The sequence below is a fragment of the Cnephaeus nilssonii genome, assembly GCF_951640355.1.
Source record: "Cnephaeus nilssonii genome assembly, chromosome: 18".
In the NCBI taxonomy this organism is placed as follows: Eukaryota; Metazoa; Chordata; class Mammalia; order Chiroptera; family Vespertilionidae; genus Cnephaeus; species Cnephaeus nilssonii.
This window is the reverse complement of record NC_137089.1, coordinates 21,602,063-21,622,816: the sequence shown is the minus strand read 5'-3', so window position 1 is coordinate 21,622,816 and position 20,754 is coordinate 21,602,063. Positions and strand designations below refer to the sequence as shown.

At 36.4% G+C, this 20,754-nt stretch overlaps 1 protein-coding gene across 3 annotated transcripts in view; it reads left to right on the top strand.

Moving 5' to 3' along the window:
- Positions 1-20,754, top strand: part of CSMD3 (CUB and Sushi multiple domains 3) — a gene marked incomplete at both ends in the record, with an annotated part of 911,147 nt that overhangs the window by 98,570 nt on the left and 791,823 nt on the right. For all 3 annotated transcript variants that reach the window (XM_079795927.1, XM_079795926.1, XM_079795925.1), the window contains one exon: positions 4,695-4,917. In XM_079795927.1, coding sequence (XP_079652053.1) covers positions 4,695-4,917 — 223 coding nt within the window. The remainder of the gene's footprint in view (positions 1-4,694; positions 4,918-20,754) is intronic.

Here is a 20,754-nt window from a genome sequence, read left to right as displayed (position 1 = left end):
GAGGCATACATATGCAATTGAAATTAGCTTAAAAAAAAAAGGAAATTCTATCATATTCCACAACATGGTTGAAACTTGAGGTTATTATGCTAAGTGAAGTAAACCAGTCACAGAAAGGCAAATACTGAATTACTCTATGCCTATAAAGTATCTAAATTATTCAAATTCATAGAAGCAGAAAGTAGAATGGTGGTTGCCAGGGAATAGGGTGATGGGAAGATTAGAAGTTATTGTTTAATGGGCGTAGTATTTCATTCATGCAAGATGATAAAGTTCTAGAAATCTGCTGTACAGTGTACATAGAGTTAACAGTACTGTACCTTTCAAAATTGGTAAGAGGATAGACTTCATATTATGTGTTGTTTACAAAAATAAAAAAGGATACTCTGACTGTTAAGTTTTTTACTTTATAAGTCTTTATCACACAAGGGCTGTCTCTCTATAAGAAAAAGTGAACTCTTGATCATGAACAGAAAGAGCCATGTCAATATAATTGGGCACAAAATCCAGATTGAAATAAATAAACAAGCGTGAAAAAGGTAAAAAGTAAATATAAGTGAAAATGTTGGTCTATCATGGAACTGGGTTAGCACAAAATAGAATAAAATAAATTTAAGCACATTCCTTAAAATACTGTACAAATAGTCTTTGCATAGTTCTCTACTGTATAGGAAAGGTAATATATGGCATAAAAAAAGAGAAAACATTTAAAATATATCTTATTAATAAAACTCTTGTTGACAATGTGAACCAATTCTTATACATTGTAATTATTTTTTTTCAAGAATAAATCAACTGTTTAATTTTAGTGGACATTAAAAGTTAAGGTGTGAAAAATACAACGTAAGGCACTCAGAAACTGTTAAAGATTAAATCTATGGAAATTTCCCATGCCAATTTTGGAGACATGTTTTCCATAAACACATACTGAATTATCTTGATTAATTTGCTTTCATGGCAAAGTGTGCTTACCCCAATCATTCTGTAAATAATAATGATCTGCATCTCCCTGCTTCCTCATGTTGTAGTTTGTCAGTTCCATATAGACACTCTAAGGTAATGTCCTTTTAATCATGATATATGTGATGAATACATGAGCAAATGTGGAAGCAAGATCATCAGAGGAGAAGGGTGGGAAAGGAGATAATGCTTCACATGAACTATAAAGATCTATAAGTAGTTGTGGATTTATGAGAGCAACGAGTTACAAAGAATAAGCAATTGTTGTTTCATTCAGAAAAAGCAAACATGGATTACCAAACAATAAACAGAAACCAAATAGGAGATTTATTAAATAAATCATAGTACAGGCATACCTTATGCCGTCTAGCTCTGTAGTCATTACAAAGAAATGTAGTAGAAGTACACATGGGAAGCATAAGTAAATGAGGGAAGATTTTATTTAATATATATTTTTATTGATTTCACAGAGGAAGGGAGGGGGGAAGAGAGAGACAGAAACATCAATGATGAGAGAGAATCGTTGATTGGCTGCCTCCTTCATGCTCCCTTCCCCGGGCCTGTGCCCTTGATGGGAGTTGAACTCGGTCTGTAGGCCGATGCTTTATCCACTGAGCCAAATCAACTAGGGCTTATTTTAGTTTTAAAAAACTCTAGTTACTTCTGATTATTTTGTGTTGGAAAAAGTGTATTATCTTATTATGAATAATGTAATGTTCATCAAACAAGCTTAGATATAAAAAATGAAATGAAGAATACAGATAAAAAAGCTTGGGAAAAGGTATAATTTTTAGTTTGCCTGGAGAATAAAAAAAAAAGGAAAGTAATTGAAATGCATGAATCAACAGGCCCTTGAGAAATTAGTGGACAAAGCTGAGCATGTTATTTTAGGACATACATCCTTTATCTAAAACTGTCAGGGTTATGGGGCTTGAGAACATATAAAACCAACCATAGATCAGTTTGCAGATGAAGGGATTCATGCCTGCGTTTAGTTATGAAGTTCAAATTGGAAGCTGTTCAGGCAGAAAACTAATAGAAACGGGTGATAGCTAATTAACCTAAGGCTTCACAGTAATTGCTCTGCAAGAAGCAATTTAAAAGGGACCTTTCCCTTTTTTTACTTTGAAAATAGTAAAATGCCCTATTTGACATTTGGCGTTTTAGCAAAAACACATGTATACACACAAATACTGGCTTTTAAAAACTTCTACCTCATTCAACTTCTTAGTAGGTTTTTTAAAAGTCAAAAGAATCATAAGACCTGCGGTTCATGTCACAGTGAATATTCCAGGCTTAAAACTTTGTCCTCTATGGAGATAACTGGAGTAGATTCCTGAAGTTACTGTGGTTAGGAGCATAGGATTATATTGATTCATCCAGTCTCCAGCGATAGATCTCACCACTAGTCAGTATTGTCAGCTAGCAAAAGAAAGGTGCTCCTGAACAGAGTGTGGAAATAATGTACAGCATCCCAAATCAGCCTCTGTCTGCCACAATCTACAATCTGGCTTGCCATCTTTCTTGCAAGGTTCTTTGCCAGGAGTCAGTTCCAGCATGTCATAATTACAAGAGTTTCATCAAAAGGTTGATGAAACTTGGGAGCTCAACAAGAGCTGAGCCACATATGTAATCATCTGTTGGACCGGCTACAAAGCATCTCCCCCAAACCTGAATAGGATAATTGTTTACTGCCAGACAGCTCAGGGCATCTTAAATCTGCATGTTATTGCCTCCTGTTGGCCAAACACCTGAACAGCTGTAGGCTATTCTCCAATCTGACAATGCTTCTGTAAACCCTACCCATTGATACCCTACCCTTTGAAGTGTATTATTGCCTTAGGAGAAATTGTGTTAATAAAAAGCACGGGGTCCTGAGACAAAGAGAGTCTTTAGTTCCTTTAGCTGAAGCTCCTCTGACCCCCGATGCCTTTCAAAACTATCTTTCGTCTTTGGACTCCTTATTGAATCTATGCATAGCCCTTTCTCCAGATTGCTGAACGCTTCATAATGCTGGGACAAGAACCCTGGCAGTTCTTCACACTTTTTTTTTGTTTTTGTTTCTTTTTGAAAATTCATCTTATTAAGGTGACATTGGTTAACAGGTTTCAAATGTACATTTCTATGATACATTACAGTTTATTGCATGTGTGACCACAACACAAAGCTAAATCTCCATCTGTCACCATGTTTTTGGCCCCCTTTACGCTTTACGACCCCCACCCCTGTTCCCTAGAGTAAGCACCATACTGTTATCTGTGTCTCAGTTTTGTTTTTTTCTTGTTTATTCACTTGTTGCTTTTAGTTTTATATCCCACATGTGATTAAAATAATATGATTCTTAACTTTTTCTGTCTGACTTATTTTGCTTAGCATGATAGTCTCAAGATCTATCCATTTTGTTGCAAATGGTAGTATTTCATCTTTTCTTATGGCCAAGTAGTATTGCATTGTATATATGTACCATATCTCCTTTATCCAGTCATCTAGAGAAGGACTTTGGTTGTTTCTATGTCTTTACACTTTTAAAAAAGATCCGCCTATAAAACAAAAACTCATTTCTTCCCAGAGAGAGCAGCCCCAAGTTGCCTGCATTTTCAACAACTACTTCCAGACACAGATGCTTTGGGTAGTATGACATTCCATATTAGCCAAAGGAGCTAATTTCTTCTTCCCTGGGTTAGCTCAGTATCTCCGAGTGACACTTTCATGGCACTTAAGCTTCATGCTTGACCCAAAAATGTGTAAATGATACCTGGGTAAAGAGTTGGCCGAGAGTCAAACCCTCAATAATTTAGACCTCCTATAGAACTAGTATGAAATCTATAGGATGGCTGATGACAGTTGCCCAAGATTCAATTTTTCAAAATATTTTCTCTCCAACATCAGGCTTCACTTGTTGCAATTAAATTAGGATTGTGTTCATTTTGGACCAAACCACTCTGGTTTGTCAGAGCAATTACATTGATTTTTTTTTTTACTTTTTATTTTTTAGGTCTGAGTCTGCTAGAATCAGACTATCCTAAAACACATTAATAGATGGTAGAGATATAGATACCCAAATGAGTTATCATGCTTTACCAAGAAAAAGTGGAGTTAATTTTTTAAGGTCCAAAGTGCATACTAAAATCATTAATTTTATTTTATTTTTCAATTATAATTTACATTCTATATTATTTTGTATTCATTTCAGGTGTACAGCATAGTGGCTAGACAATCATATACTTTACAATGTGATCCCCTGATATTTCAAGTACCAACCTGGCCCCAAACATAGTTACTACAATTTTATTGACTATATTCCCTGTGCTGTACTTTAATTCCCTGTGACTATTTTGTGACTACCAATTTGTAGTTCTTAATACCTTCACCTTTTCCAGCAATGCAGTTATGAGTATCCAAAATTAGATTGGAAACTACCTCAGGGAAGATATCATGTTCTAGAACTGTGTTTGTCTGTTGAATCATGTAATAGATGATGAGTCACATATGTGGAAGATTTAATTTCATCTACTGGTATAAAATTATTAAACACAATATATATGATACATGACAACTCTTCTAGTATTTTGCTAGTTATGTCTTACCTTTTTAAAAAATTTGGTAATTTACATAGCTCTAAAATTGTCATTTCTAAAATGATTGTAACATTGATCTTGGAAAAACAATAATGGATCTGGATTATTCTTGTTTTACATAGTGTTAATGTCTGTTTATTTGTCTTTTTGTTGCAGGATTTATTTATACATGTGGTGGCACTTTAAAAGGACTTAATGGCACTATAGAAAGCCCTGGTTTCCCATATGGATATCCAAATGGTGCAAACTGTACATGGGTAATAATAGCAGAAGAAAGAAATAGAATACAAATTGTTTTTCAATCATTTGCTCTAGAAGAAGAATACGACTACTTATCACTATATGATGGACATCCTCATCCCACGAACTTTCGGACAAGGTTAGTGGGTTTTGAATGGAAGAATGGAGAGAAAATATTTTATGAGTAAAAGCAGTTTATCTTACAAAAGATGATTAATATTTGTGGTGCAATTATAATAAAGTCATATACACCATGTGTTATTCATTTGGAAATATATTATCCCATGAATAAATTAACTCAGAATCTCTGACTTCATGATACTAGTATATTAATATTATCTTGCAAAAAAAGTTAATATTAATTGAATTGTGACCTCTTTAGAGTGGATAAAGATATTATGTTTTTAAAAATATTTATTTCAAGGCTTCATTCTTTAAGGGCATAACTTTTGATAAAGTGAATGCATACCAGGAAATGTGTCTTTCAGTGGTATGTACCTAATTTTAATATATAACAATATGCAGAATGCTTAAAATAAATATTCATATGGTAGTAGAATACATGATTTATAGATAATGTGTATGACTTATAAATATAACTATCTGAAAAACAGGCCCTTTTATGTCACCAACTGGGACATTCACATTTCTGTCCATACAAATGAAATTATTTTTAAGCTGGCTGATAAGACAGATGTGAAATTAGCTGGTACCCTGTGTGTTATTTCAGTGGTTCTTTAGAATTTCTTTATGGCAAATAGAATATGTAAGTATAAATATTTTTGCTGTCTTACCAAAAATTTCTTCTAAACATAGATCTACCCTTATTCAACCAAGTTCAAAGTGCCAGATATCACATATTTCATTGAGTCCTAAAATTTCACCCAAGCGTGTACACATTTCTTTAACTGTAGTAAACTGTTTTTCAAATCTCCAAATCAAAATATTCTAAGCAGATAACCTATAAGAATTAGAGGCTTTTTACATACTTGACTATGTTTCCAGTCAGAATGACAGTTAAAAATGCCTGAATTGTTGTTTCAAACCACATGTCTATGCAAAGCAAAAGGTCACTGGAATGATTACAGGTGAAATTTTTGTTTTTCCATTTTTGTGGGTGATACATTCATTAGAGTATTTCTAGTTTCTTCTTTCTTTCACACTGTGTAAGTCATTCAGTATTCATCCTATTAAAAAATATACAGTGTGGCTGACTTATTTGAGAGTGTTATTTCATCATCATTGCCACTCTCATTAAAAAGCTGGATGCTTTTTGTTAATGACAGAGCATTAAGTCAAGATAGCAAGCAGACAGTGCAGTGTGTGTGTTTCTGCTTGCCTGTCGTCCTGTGGAGGTGTGAGTGTCTGCCTTCACCTGTACCCAATCATATTACAGGCTGTAAGAGAATAAAGAAAACAATTCGCAAACTGTCAAGCCAGTTAAAATGGTATATATACAAGTTTAAAAATAAAGACTTTTGTATATTTTCTTTATAGTAGCAATGTATGCTCTATAAGTGGTGTAAAATAAAAAAAATAAAATAAAGCTCTCTCTTAATGCTATCTGGTAGTTTCTAACCACCAATTTAGATAGTTTGGTTTGTGTAAGAATCTATTCTCTCTAGATCCCCTTGAAAATGAAAACACATTTTTATTTTACCCCTGCTGTCTCCTTAAAAACAATAATTGTGGCTCCTGGGAAGTTAAAAGACTTTGTCAGATGGGTCAAATCAATTTTTTTTTGTCCTCATTCTTTGCTTCTTAATCTGTAAATGAAGGAATAATAGCACTTACCAGATATTATGAGGATTACAATGTAATAAAAGCTCAATAACCTAACACTTAATCATTTATTGAGTCCCTGTACTGAACACTGCTAAGTATTTTTTATTCTTTATATTATTTAACTTTTCTCTTACTCAAACAATGTGAAAGATTTCTATTATTATCATCATTTTACAACTGGGAAAATGAGGCTTATGTTACTTGTCCATGTTTAATACTGTTGAAAGTAGAAAGAGGGAGAATTATCATTGCAACACAGTTTTTTTAAATTTCTTTATTGATTAAGGTATTACATATTTGTCATCATCCCCCCATTCCCATCCCAAACCCCTCCCCATGCATGCCCCCATCCCCCTATTGTCTGTGACCACTGGTTAGGCTTATATGCATTCGTACAAGTCCTTTGGTTGATCTCTCCCCCTTACTCCCACCCTCCCCTACCTTCCCTCTGAGGTTTGACAGTCTGATCGATGCTTCCCTGTGTCCCGATCTGTTTTTATTCGTCAGTTTATGTTGTTCATTATTTCCTATAGATGAGTGAGATCATGTGATATTAGAAATACACATATAAGAACAGAAAATGAGACAAGCAATAATGTTTATGCTGAGAGGCAAATGAATCAGTCTGTAGTGAGTTTCTTTCTGGGCCAACAGTTCTTTTGAGTCCCAATTTCAATGTCAAACAGTTCCTTATGTGTACATGTCAGCAATGATATTTCAGTTCTAGATGGTGGACAAATGGTGGTAATGCAGGTCCGACCCTCTCTGGTTTGGTCCTGGGCAACCTGCAGCGACGCACAGCTGCTGACTGCTATTATGGCAAGGTGTCGTCAGCGTCTTCCATCTCTGGACTGTTTCTCTGTCTTCATGGCTGAGCAGTCCTGTCAATTCCTCTCTGTTGCAGGAATCCACATTGTCTTGGAGTTGTTTTCTGAAAATATACAAACATATTCTCGACCAAAAGTTAATAAAGGAATCTTTTCTATAAATTTGATTTGGGATCCTCTTTCATTTTTTGCCCAAACGATTTTCCTTTGGCTTGTTTTGACACCATGTGTGTTTTTCATGGGTGTCTTGCTGTTAGCATTACAAATGAAAGTTAATTTTCTAAAGTAAAAATTTTCTAGATGTAATTTACTTACAGGATATTTTTCCTTACATGATATTCTTCTACTATCCCCCCCTTTTTGATTTAAATATTAGGAGGCTTTTGGAAATTTTATAATGCAGTCTTGATAACTTTTAAATTTTAATTTTTTGCACTAAAATATGACTGCTTTAGGTTCATTGCATGTTTCACAATTTTACCATGAGATGAAATACCAATAAAAATTTTAGTTAACACTTTAGGAACAGCTTTTTGTCCAGTACAATTAATTTTTCTAGAATATTTGCTTATTTCAATTAGCCAATTTAAATTAGTCTGAAAACTTGACTACTATTTTATTGTCAAATTTAATAAGATTTTTCTCAGTTCAGAGCTCATGATCATTAAAAATATGTTTAATGCATAATATATAACTCATAATCCTATATAATAAAGCCTAATATGCTAAGTAACCGGTCATCCAGTCAGCCATTCAACCAATCAAAGCATAATATGCTAATGATATGCTAAGGTCCTTCAGCCGCTCACTATGACATGCACTGATCACCAGGGCGCAGACAGTTGACCAGTAGACCAGTTGCTGTGATGCCTGTTGTACTGTACTGACCACCACGGGGCAGACGCTCCGACTGGTAGGTTAGCTTGCTGCTGGGGTCTGGCCAATCGGGACTGAGCGAGAGGGGCCACACACGCCCTCCTGAGGTCTCTCCCAGGCTGGCCAACCTCCCCTGTACCTCCCCAGCCCCAATCATGCACCGGTGGGGTCCCTTGGCCTGGCATGCGCCCTCTTGTTATCCGGGCTGAGGGAACCCCACCCCCTGAGTGCATGAATTTCATGCACCGGGCCTCCAGTTAACATATATGTATGTAATCGCCAGCGTTTATCTATTCAAATATGAATTTAAGCCTATTTTTAAATAAAACATGGTAAGATAAATAATAAAAACAAATTTTAAAACATGCATAACAAAGATATAAAACACACATAACAAAGAAATGTAAGCCCTAAATATCATACTGTCCATCCTAAATTCATTGGTTAATCTCTTCCAGCTCCCCCCTCCCACCCCACTGCCCGTTTCCTCTGAAATAAGTCAGTCTGTTTCATGCTTCAATGTCTCTGGATCTTTTTTGTTCAACAGTTTATTTTGTTCATTTGATTCCACATATGAGTGAGATCATGTGATACTTGTCTTTCTCTGACTGGCTTATTTCGCTTAGCATAATAACTCTCCAGGTCCCTCCATACTGTCTGAAAGGGTAAGAGATCCTTCTTTTTTACAGCTGCTTGGTATTGCATTGTGTACATGTACCATAGTTTTAATGTTTTTGAGATTCCCGCCACATTTTTGCATGTGTCAACAGTTTTTTTACATTTTTTTTCCGAGTAACATTTCATTCCATGAATTGTTTATTCTCCTGTTAATGAACCTTTAAGTTGTTTTTCTTTGGGGTCTATAAATAAAGACACAATGACCATTCATGTACAGCTTTTCTATTGGATGCATTTTCATTTGTCTTTGATAATACTTAGAAATAGAATTATTGGGTTATTGAGTATCTATATGTAGTTTTATAGAGGAAAAAAAAAACACACACAGAAAACTCCCAAACAGGTTTCCAAAGTAGTTGCTTCATTTTATATTCAGCCATAATTCTATGAGAGTTACAATTGTACACATTGTTGTCAACCTTTGAGGTTGTCAAGCTTTACTGTGTTTTTATTTTGCATTTCTGTGATGATTAATAATATTGAACACTTTAAAAAAGTGCCTTTAACCATTTATTTATATATCTTACGAAGTGTGTTCAAATATTTTGTCTACTTTATAAGCGGGTTGTTTGATTTGTCTTGATATTGAGTTATGTGTTTTGATGCAATCTTTATGCCATTTTTGACAAATATATACATTATAAATGTTTTCTTCAGATCTGTGACTTGCTTTTTTCATTTTATTACACTATCTTTTGATGAGCTGAAGTTTGAACAAAGTCTAATTAATAATATATATTGTTAATGCTTATCCAAAGATAGAAAAGATAGTGCTGTATTTCTCCTGAAATTTTAAAACATATTTAGGTCTATGATTGGTTTTGAAGGTGTACAAGAGTCTAGACTCATGTGGGTATAATAGTGAACAAGAATTAGCATGGCCTATGTTTTAATGAATTGTAGGAATGATAATTGCAACTATAAGTCCCAGCTGGCTGCTTCTGGGTACAACTATAGTTAAGTATAATAAAGGAATGTTTTTGTTTGTTTGTTTGTTTTAGATTACTACCTGATCAACTAAATTTTGGTACAAGCTCTGTCATATATTTTTCCTATTTCTCTGATAAAACTTTTTACCCTTTCAGTTTTTTTTACATTGTGATTGCCCATAATCTATTTATTTCTTTTGATCATAGTTATAAAATATACTTCAATTACTGTAGCTAAACTCTGTGCTTTATTTATCCTTTTATTGTTTTTGAATGTCAATTATTTAACCAGTTTGTGTTCTCAGTACTGTGAAGACGGATATAAAAGAGTAATATATTCTGCCATAATTTCTTGTTTATTTTTATAAATTTGCTGGATTCTTGACATAATCATGGAATTCACAAGCCTTGGGGACATAATCAAGGAACAGTAATTAGAAAGAATAAACAGCAATCTGAAGCTTGAATTCCCACTTGTGTAATTGGTAGACCTTTTCTTCCTCAGAAAATGTTGGCCGTGTGCCCATAAATGTTCTCGAGCAGCCACTATAGTTCTCTTCTGACATAATTAATCTTGTCTCCTTTCTTTTCTCCACTGCTCCCTGGATTTCCCATATCACTTCCTAATACTCATGTTAAAATCCCTCCTCACCCTAACTGCTGCTCCTTTTACTGAAACTCTCCTTTCCTGTACAATGTTGTGGTAGAAAACGGGTTTCCCACAACAATTATTAGAAAATTTCAAAAGGACTTGTTAGGCCATAGAAGTAAATGACCGTAGAGTGTTCTTTGTGGCAGTGCACCCTAGTGGTTTAATTGTATTCTCAAGGCCCCATTTACCCAGGTTTGACTGAGAATGGTAGAACTCAGTCTGATTTGCTGTCTCTGAAGACATCCCCCTTCAGAGTTAGAATCAGTCCTTGTATCTTGATTATCTCTCTTGTATAATAAAATGCAGAGGCTATAAATATGTGTGTGTGTGTGTGTGTGTGTGTGTGTGTGTGTGTGTAAACTGCATGTGATATTAACAACTGTTTGCTCAATAAGAAAAACAATACCAGTTTTGCATGTTTATATATTATATGAATGAGTTCCACCTAATGACGTCATGAGTTTTGCTTACTGTTAATCTAACTGTGACCTTGATAATAGCCTTGTATATAATATATAGATTCCACAAGTCACAGGATTGAGGGTAGAAATTCTCTGGGCAAGCTTGAAAAAGATGTGTTGTGGTTAGTACCTTCCTTTTCAATGCTTTAATTTACTGAAGATTTGTTGTATCACCACGGGGCATGCAAGTGAATTAGAAGAAAAAAGCCAATTAAAATTTTGATGCACCTTAGGCAGTTAATGACTCTTCTCCTTAGATAGCATTCCTCACTTTGGAGCATTCAAATTAATAATTGGATAGATCTCAAGGATGAGGTTTCTAAACTTTTTGTCAACACAAAAGACTCTTTCACATCTGAGCAAGGCAAGGATTCAAGAGTATACACAATCAGTTGTTGTTTATACTAGGCATGTTGCCAAAAAGAATGGAGGTGGCTTTTAGTGAAGAAACAGACTTAATTAAACCATTAAAGCAGGGGTTAAAACATAAAACAAAAGATGTCAGCAAGCAATTTTAAACACTTTGTTCCGTGATTAATATTTATCCAATCTTTTATAGAAAATCTGTGAAACATTAACCACTGTTACTCTGCTCTCAGTAAAACAGCACTGACATCCTAAAAGCAAACTATGCATGGTGTTAATAAAGTACTAACTAGAGCTATTTTTGTGCAAGTCACTTATTCTCCGTAAACATTCTTTTTTTTTTTCACCTGTAAAATGGCATAATCTAAAGCCTGTTTGATTATCTCACAGAGAACTAGTTGATGTTCTCATATATGTTTTAGCAAAAGAAAATTTCATATAGAAATCTCAAACCCTAAATAGAAATTTTAAATTAGACATCCCAGAATTAAATCCTGTGAATTCTTTTAAATTTGTTAATGTATGATATTCTACGGGAAGATACAGTTATTCTGTATCTGTTAAAAATGAACATTTTCTAATATACATTCTATGCCATGCTACTCATATGCAATTCTTAGAAGATCATTTCAGATATTATTCCCAATACTTTTATTATACAGATGAAAAAAGTCAATTTCAGAAATACTGATAATTTCTCCAAGGTCGCAAAATTAGGTGTTTAAGAGAATGAACTTGTAATCTTAATAGTTTAGAGCACAGCTAAATAGTTGTATTTATTTACATTTTTCAAGCATACCATTTTTACAATAATGGATTAGAAAATTTACCTTAAATTAGACAATTACAGAATCAGATAACTTTTACTGACTACTTATTTTATAGTCATTTTACTAAGTCAAAATTAGGAGGTTAATAACATTAAAAAGCACATATTCATATCAGAAAGTACTATTTTAAAAAAACCACCTATTTGCTGTTAAGACATGACATACATCCAAAGGCATATTTATAGTGTCATAAAAATAATTGTACAATGGGAGCAGGTAGAAGAGTTAGGTAAAGGGGAGATAAATGGTGATGGAAGGAGACTTGAGTTTGGGTCCTGAACACACAATTGTACACTTGAAACCTATAAAAGTTTATTAATTAATATCATCATAATAAATTCAAACAAAATTTAGAAAAATAATTGTATAAAAAAGACTAACTATTCTTTCATTAATGTTTAAAGCTTAACATTCTCATGACATGTAGAAATTATTGAGCCCACATAGAAAAAGAACTAAATGTATCAACAATGATATATAATTGGGGCTAAAGTTTGGGAAGACAAAAATAAATTAAATTTAAGAATTCAAGAAACTTAAATAATACTTTTCTATATAATCTTCCTCATTAAATGCAGGTTTAAAAACACTGATCATGAAGAATATAAGGGATCATAAATTTGTATACACACTTACACCAAACATAAGGACTTTATAAAAATCAGTGGAAAAAATAGTGTGTCAAAATATTGTTATCCTCAAACTATTATTAAAGTCAATGCATTATATTTGTAATGTATATTTTTTTAAAATTTGCTTTTATGAAGTACTTGAAAATCAAAATAAAATTTCAGGATACTGCTATATACAGGTTATGGCAAAAGTAGGTTTATAGTTGTGAGAACGTGAAACACAGAGATTAATCTTGCATTATTACTTATTAATTATTGAATTAGTTAATGGGATAAAATTATGTTTCAGACTAGTAGGAATAGTTCAGTAAAAAAGAAATTTTAATAATACTGAAGTAATAACTATAATTAGCATGTGTCCATATGTCAGAGGACATGGAGTCCAGTATGCCAGGTGAGGGAGTGGGTTTAGGACAATAAGCTTTTATATATATACTAGAGGCCCAGTGCACGAAATTCGTGCACTTGGGGGGGGGGTGGGGGGTCCTTCAGCCAAGCCTGCCCCCTCTGACAGACTGGGAGCCCTCAGGAGATGTCCTACTGATGGGGAGCGGGCCTAAGCTGCTGTCTGGCCTTCCCCTGCGGGAGGTGACTGGGCTGATCAGGGGAAGGCACCAGCCCCATCACCCCACTCCTGCTGCCACTGTCACAGCCGCCAAGGTGTTTTCACCAACACGGACTCCAGTCCCTTCTCCATGAAAAAATGACAGCTTTCTTTAGGCACTTTCAAGATGTGTCTTTCATAGGATATGACATTTCTTTTCTTTCTTTCTTTTTTATCCTCACCTGAGGATATGTTTCCATTGATTTTTACAGAGCTTGGAAGAGAGAGGGAAAGACAGAGAGAAACATCAATGTGAGAGGGATACTTCGATTGGTTGCCTCCTGCATGAGCCCTGACCTGGGCCCTGGCTAGGGAGGAGCCTGCAACCTAGGTACATGCCCTTGATCAGAATCGAACCCAGACCCTGCGGTGGGCAGGCCGAGGCTCTATCCACTGAGTCAAACTGGCTAGGGCAGGATATGACATATCTTAGCCCTCCAGCAGCAGACCTTTGTTTTTCCTCCAGGAGTGTGGAAAAACCTTAGAACACTTTCTTAGGTTCTTATTACTCAAGTTACCAGAACACTGTGAGAGGCAGCTTACAGGGAGCTTAGCCAATGAGGCTTCAGAAAAGGTGTTTCTTCTGCAGTTCATGCACAGAGGACCTCCTGCATTGTGTCCCCAGGGCTTCTGTCCACTGGGCTGGGGGCATGCCCCAAGCTGCACTGCGGGGGGTGCCAGGGGCATGCCCTCAGCCCAGCTTCCCTGCTTTCTGTCAGCTGCACTTCTGTCTGCTGGGCTGGAGGTGTGTCCCAAGCTGCACAGCATCGCTCCCTGGCCCAGTGTCTGTCCGCTTGGCGTGTCCCAAGTTGCGCTGCAGCAGCTCAGAGCTCACCCACCGCTTTCTGTCAGCTGGGCTTCTATCTGCTGGGTCGGGGGCCTGTCCCAAGCTGCACAGCGCCGGCTCTGAGCAGCCCCCCCGGCCCCAGCGTCTGTCCGTTTGGCGTGTACCAAGTCACACTGCAGCAGCTTAGAGCTCACCCCCGGCCCACCGCCACTTTCTGTCATCTGGGCTTCCTTCTGGTGGGCCGGGGGCGTGTCCCAAGCTGCGCAATGGCGGCTCTGAGCAGCCCTGGCTCTGAGCAGCCCCTGGCCCAGCGTCTGTCTCTTTGGCGTGTCCTATGTCGCGCAGAGGCAGCTCAGAGCTCACCGCCGGCCCACTGCCTGCTTTCTGTCAGCTGGGCTTCTGTTTGTTCCAAGCTGCGCGGGCGGCGGCTCTGAGCATGCCCCCTGCCCAGCAGCCCAGTGTTCTGTCTGCAGCTCTTCCTCCCTCTGCGGCCTGTGAATGGGACCTAGCGTCGTCACCATGGTGACGACGCTAGCGTCCCACCCTGGTGCTATGTGGGCCGCCATCTTTGTAGCGGAGGTACGGTCACTTAGGCCTTTATTAGATAGGATAGACTAGAGGCCTGGTGCATGAATTTGTGCACCAGTGGGGTCCCTCAGCCTGGCCTGTGGGGATCAGTGGACCTCCAAGCCACCACAGCCTGGCCTTACCCACCAGCTTGTCGGGCCCCAGCCCACTGTCTGTATCAGTCCTGCACAGCACAAAGTAGTGTGCGAATTGGCAGGTGGCCAGGGAGGAGCCCTAGCCCGGGCTGGGCGCTGCGCCACTCCTGCTCATCCTGGCCCACTGCGCCCGTCCTATGGCGATACCGGCGTGCCCATGACCGCACCGCCGTTTGTCATTGCAGCCTCGCTCCTCATGTGGCACCGGAGAAGCGGCCATGGGCTCGTGCCCAGTCAGTCCAGAGGCCTGTGCTGATCCTGGTCCCGTTCAGGATTGGGGAGGGATACGCAGGGGGAGTGTCCATGGGAGAGGCTCACGCTGCTGCAGCTGTGCTTGCCAGCCAGCCATGAGCCTGGCATCTGGCACCTGTTAGTCAGCTGAGCGGCGCTCCTGCTGTGGGAGCACACTGACCACCAGGGGGCAGCTCCTGCATTGAGTGTCTGCCCCCTGGTGGTCAGTGTGTATCATAACTACTGTCCAGTCTGATCGCTTAGTCTTTTATACATATAGATAACATGTCTCCAGAAGGTCATATGAATTCTTTTCTAAATGGAATGATTTTATTTATGGCTCTGATGGGCTCTGATATCAATTACAAAAAGTGTTCTATTCACCTTCATTCCTCTTCAACAAGTTGAGTATAAATAGCAAAGCTTAGGAATAACATTTTCATATAGGCATTGTGTGCAGACAGCTCCTCTAGGGGAAATCTTCCATATTACCTTCTCCTTGCTCCTGAGTCCTTACTGTTTCATCTCCTCTCTGTGTCCTTCATCTATAGCCAGACATTGAATTCTGTTTTATGAATTTTTCATCTCTGTTCTCTGCCATCAGCACCTCCCCTTGGTTAGTCCACATCTCTAAGACGGGCTGATATAATGACTTCATCTAATCTCTTGAAGTTATCTTCCTTTATCGTGGGATGATAAGAGAATGTTAAAATAGTAAAATATTGCAATAAATGGTAAGAACATATTATGTTTTTGATTAATTCATAATAGATGCTCAATAAAATGTTGATTGCAAGTGAAAAACAGTTTTTGGTTATGAAACTGATTCACCATATTGATGCATTACTTCTTAATTTTTAGGTCAACAATGAAAATAAAATTTTGAAAATGATCACATAAGTTTATATTCTAAGTGTTCGTAAATATAAAATGAATTCCACTAGTAATTTATAAATGACTTTTTATTCTAGTATTGTCAAAATGTTTTGAGGGAGCCCTAGCAGGATTATTGCCCAGAATTAATGAAAATCTTGGGGAAATACTTTCATGTAAAAGCCTAAGTTCTCATTTTTTAATTCTGACCTAACTATGCTCTCATAATGCCTTTCCTCCCACCATGAAATAACTAAATTTTCATTATGGTATCAATCTTATTTTCATACTCTCTCTAATTGATCTTGTTATTATCTATTAGTTCATGCAGCTAATATGTTACTGGGCATTGGGTTAAGGCCTTTTGGTTAAAAAATTCAACTTTGTTTATATCAACCAATTTTACTTTGTACATATTGCCTCTTCTGTGTGCTGTCACCTCTAAATTACTGCATGATATAGAACAAAAGAGAAAATTGACATTTTTCCAAAAAATTTTAGGAATAGCTATCATTTTGTAGGTTGACCAAGTGCATGTTACCAAGTAACAATTACATAAATTTTCATCATTAACATTTTAAAATATAAAATAGTTTTTACCAAGATTGTACAACAATTTATATAAAAACCTAGTATAATCTCTTCTTGGTCTTCAATAGGCCTGAAATCTTTGTGGTTAAGGAAGACTTTATCTGTTTTTGTATCTCTGATATTTACTAAAATGATGTAACTATTCATTAACGTTAGCCTAATGAGTAGGCCTGAGATGACCATAATTATATTTAATAGCTTAAATATAAGATTATACAATTTTATTAAATTGTCCAAATTTAACTTAATATTTTCTTGGGAAGATTTATTTGACTTATTTAGCTTTCCTATCTGATTTACTATTGTGTCAAATTGTTAGTTAAATTTCTCACATTTCAATTCCCTTGGTTAACCTTACTATGGTCTGCAACTAATTCTAACATGCAATTCCAGTGTGTTATATAAATAAAAATGATGAAAATAAGGACAATGTAAGATAAATATGAGTGGCTGACTTATACAAAATGTTGTGAAAAAGTATTATTGCCTAGCAACTGTATATTTGGTATTGGTAATAAATTGATCAGTAACACCATTTTTGTAGTCAAGGACCATCGTATTGCCTATAAATACATATATCCAAACATATGACTTTGATAGTCACATCTGTGTGTGTGTGTTTAACATATAATTCCTTAGCTATATGCCTAAATAGATTTCATCCTCTAGTATTGAAGTCTACTTGAGAACTTCAGGAAAAAAACTGGTATCATCAGATTCGGCCAATCAAGCTGACATCTTCCTTAAATGAATTTTTTTTCCCTATTATTTGACATTTAAATTTTTTTCTCTGCAACCTCCTTTTTTTCTAATTTAATAATGAAGATTAGCTAATATTGATTCAAGGGATGTTGTACTCTCAGATTGTAGACTTTAATATCGTTAAAATATCCATACTACCCAAAGCAATTTATAGATTCAATGCAATCCCTATTAAATTACAGCATATTTCACAGATCTAGAAAAAGTACTCTTTACCTTATTTTAATATTTAGATACATAATCTATATGAAATTGATTTTTGTGTAAGGTATGAAGTAGAGAGCAAGGTTTATATTTTCATTTTTTCTGTCCTTTTTTTTTCTATATGAGTATATCCTTGACTAAGCACCATATATATAAAATAAATCTTTCTCTACTCCACATCAGATTATCACAGTCAAGTAGCTATTTATCTGTGACTGTGTCTGGACTCTATCTCATAGGTCTACTTTGTAACAATTGAACTAATACCATACTAACTTAAATACTGTTGTTTTATAATAGCATTTTAGGAGATCATTTAAGAATCACATTATTAAAAGTGAAACATCAAGATATACAGAAACATTATTTCTAAAATAAAAATGAAATATTTATAACATTATTTAATTAAGTTTGCTAATATGTATTGATCTTAATCATCATCAGTGTTATGCAATTAAAATTTTAGAATTGTTTCATCTTGACAATGTAAAAGGATTTTTTAAAATGCTTTATATACAGTAAAACATCTCATAACAGTATATAAATAATTTATAATTTCATTTGACCTAGTCCAATTAAAAATGTTTGGTTCTGAATTATGATGATTTTAAAATAATAGATTAATGGACTGAATGATTTTGCACTTGACATTAAAATTTTCATTTGATAACACTAAATTAGTTCATAAATCATGTCTAAATTCACTAATTAATTAGGTAGACAAATGACAGTACGTATGTTCTATGTCATTGCATTCTCATATTACTTTTTCTCCATAATATATTCCAATGAAGAAAGATTATAATTTTATTTAACCTAAAATGTCTAGAGAAAGTTTATAAGGTGCTATGCATTCACCAGTAGTGTGTATATTATAATATATATAATATAATATATATATATATGAGAAAGAGAGTTATGAAAATTTATGAGAAAGTGATTTTGGGCATAGTGGGTATAATTAATGGCTATGTACATCTTGTAAGAGTGGTTATGTTCTCAATTGCTTCTATCTAATAGCTTTGGGATGAAAAAGTTAAACAGAACCAAAATTTCTGAAAAAGTCAAAACTTCCCTAAATTTTAGACTAAGTTAAATTGTATAGTATCTTTATCATAACATCTTCAATCATTATCATCATAAAGCTATATTTAAACCTCTGCAATTGCAGTGTTCTCTTTTTTGTACCACATAATACTACTTCTTAATGCATTTATTACTTATATAAATCCATAAAACTGGTGGGTGGCATAGAATCTCAAAACCTTTCTTATAATCATTTTAGGTTGATGACAATTATAATCTGTCTTCATCACTGGAACATATCACAAAGAATATAGAACCCAAACACTATATATATATATATATAGTGTTTGGGTTCTATATAATCTATATCTATATCTATATCTATATCTATATCTATATCTATATCTATATCTATATCTATATCTATATCTATATCTATATCTATACCTGTATCTATATCTATATCTATATCTATATCTATATCTATATCTATATCTATATCTATCTATATCCTATATCTATTTAGGGACATTGAATGTGCAATCATTTCTCTTTTTCAAAAAAACTCTTTGATGCCTGGAAAAAATAGACAAACAAAATTCCATATTTCTAATATACACATGTTTTAAATACATCTATATGTATAAAGAGCCAGGGTCGTTACATCCAAAATGACCACAGGCTTGACTGAACACCAGGCTGTGTGTGCAGCAGGTGAGCGGGCTGAACTGCTAACCTCTCGGAGAGAGAGAGAGGTGGAGCTGATCAGCAGCAGCAGCAGCTGCTGGTGAGGCCCGGAGAGAAAGCAGGGTGATCAGACCCTGCTTATCTCTCCGGGCCTTGCCAGCAGCCAAACCTCTCTCTCTCTCCCAGAGGTTAGCAGTTCAGCCTGCTCGCCAGCAGCCTGGGTTGGCTGCTGATCAGCCCTGCCTCTATGATCAGGCCCAGAAATAGGCCGGGAGATGCTGAGTGGCATTGAAACCAACCAATCAGAACCTTCTCTGGGTGAACTGTGAAGACAGAACCTAAGGTGGGGGCTGAGGAGAGGTTTTAAGGACAACAGCTGTTTGGTGTAAGGTGTAAGAAAGCAGTTCAATTTTTTAATGACCAGTTTGGCAGTATAGTACATATGGCTGGCTATCAGTCCAGATATAGGGATTATGTGCTTTTGTCTGCCAAGAGCATCTCCTCCTGCTGAAAAAGCCCCCCCCCCCCTGCCATTTAAGCAATCCTATTCTATATAATCTGTCTATACTAATAAAAGGGTAATATGTTAATTAGACTGGGTCGACTGGCCATCTTCCAGACATCCGACCTCCTTCCAGACAAAGCCATGGTGGTGGGGGCCGAGGCAGAGGCAGTTGGGGGCGAGATCAGGCTGGCAGGGGAGGGCAGTTAAGGGCGATCAGGCAGGCAGAGGCAGTTAGGGGTGAGATCAGGCCAGCAGGGGAGGGCAGTTAGGGGTGATCAGGCAGGCAGGCCGAGAGGTTAGGGGCGATCAGGCTGGTAGGGGGGCAAGGTAGGGGCAATCAGGCCGGCAGGCAGAGGGGTTAGGGGCAATCAGGCAGGCAGGCAGAGGGGTTAGGGGCAATCAGGCAGGTGAGTGTTAGGAGCCAGTCATGCCCCATTGTGAGAGGGATGTCCAGATTGGAGAGGGTGCAGGCTGGGCTTAGGAACCCCCCTCCATGAACATATTTTGTGCACCGGGCCTCTATTATATAAATAATATTACTCATATAAATTATATGTTTTGCTAAATCTAAGAGTTCAGCAATAATGCCTTTCTGGGAAATATAAAAAGCCATTAATTCTTATTGATGTGCATTGCATAACTGGATCAAACAAAGAATTGTCAACATGAAAGAATGCAAAGTATACATTTGTAAAGTCATGTTTTTTTTTTCTTACTGAATGTAAATGACCCATTAAGAAATAAAGTAAAATTCCCATGTGTATAAAATGTCTGTTAGATGTCTTTGAAATGTACCAAAAATAATGTCAAGGTTTTGGGGGTTGGGGGGAATCAAATTGACTCCAGTCTCAGGGATTGTGTGTTCCTAAAGGCAGGTGTTCTCATCTGGTCTCTTCATCTCTTTGACTCTCCCTCCCTCCCTCTCTCCCACTCTTCCTCCTTCTCCTC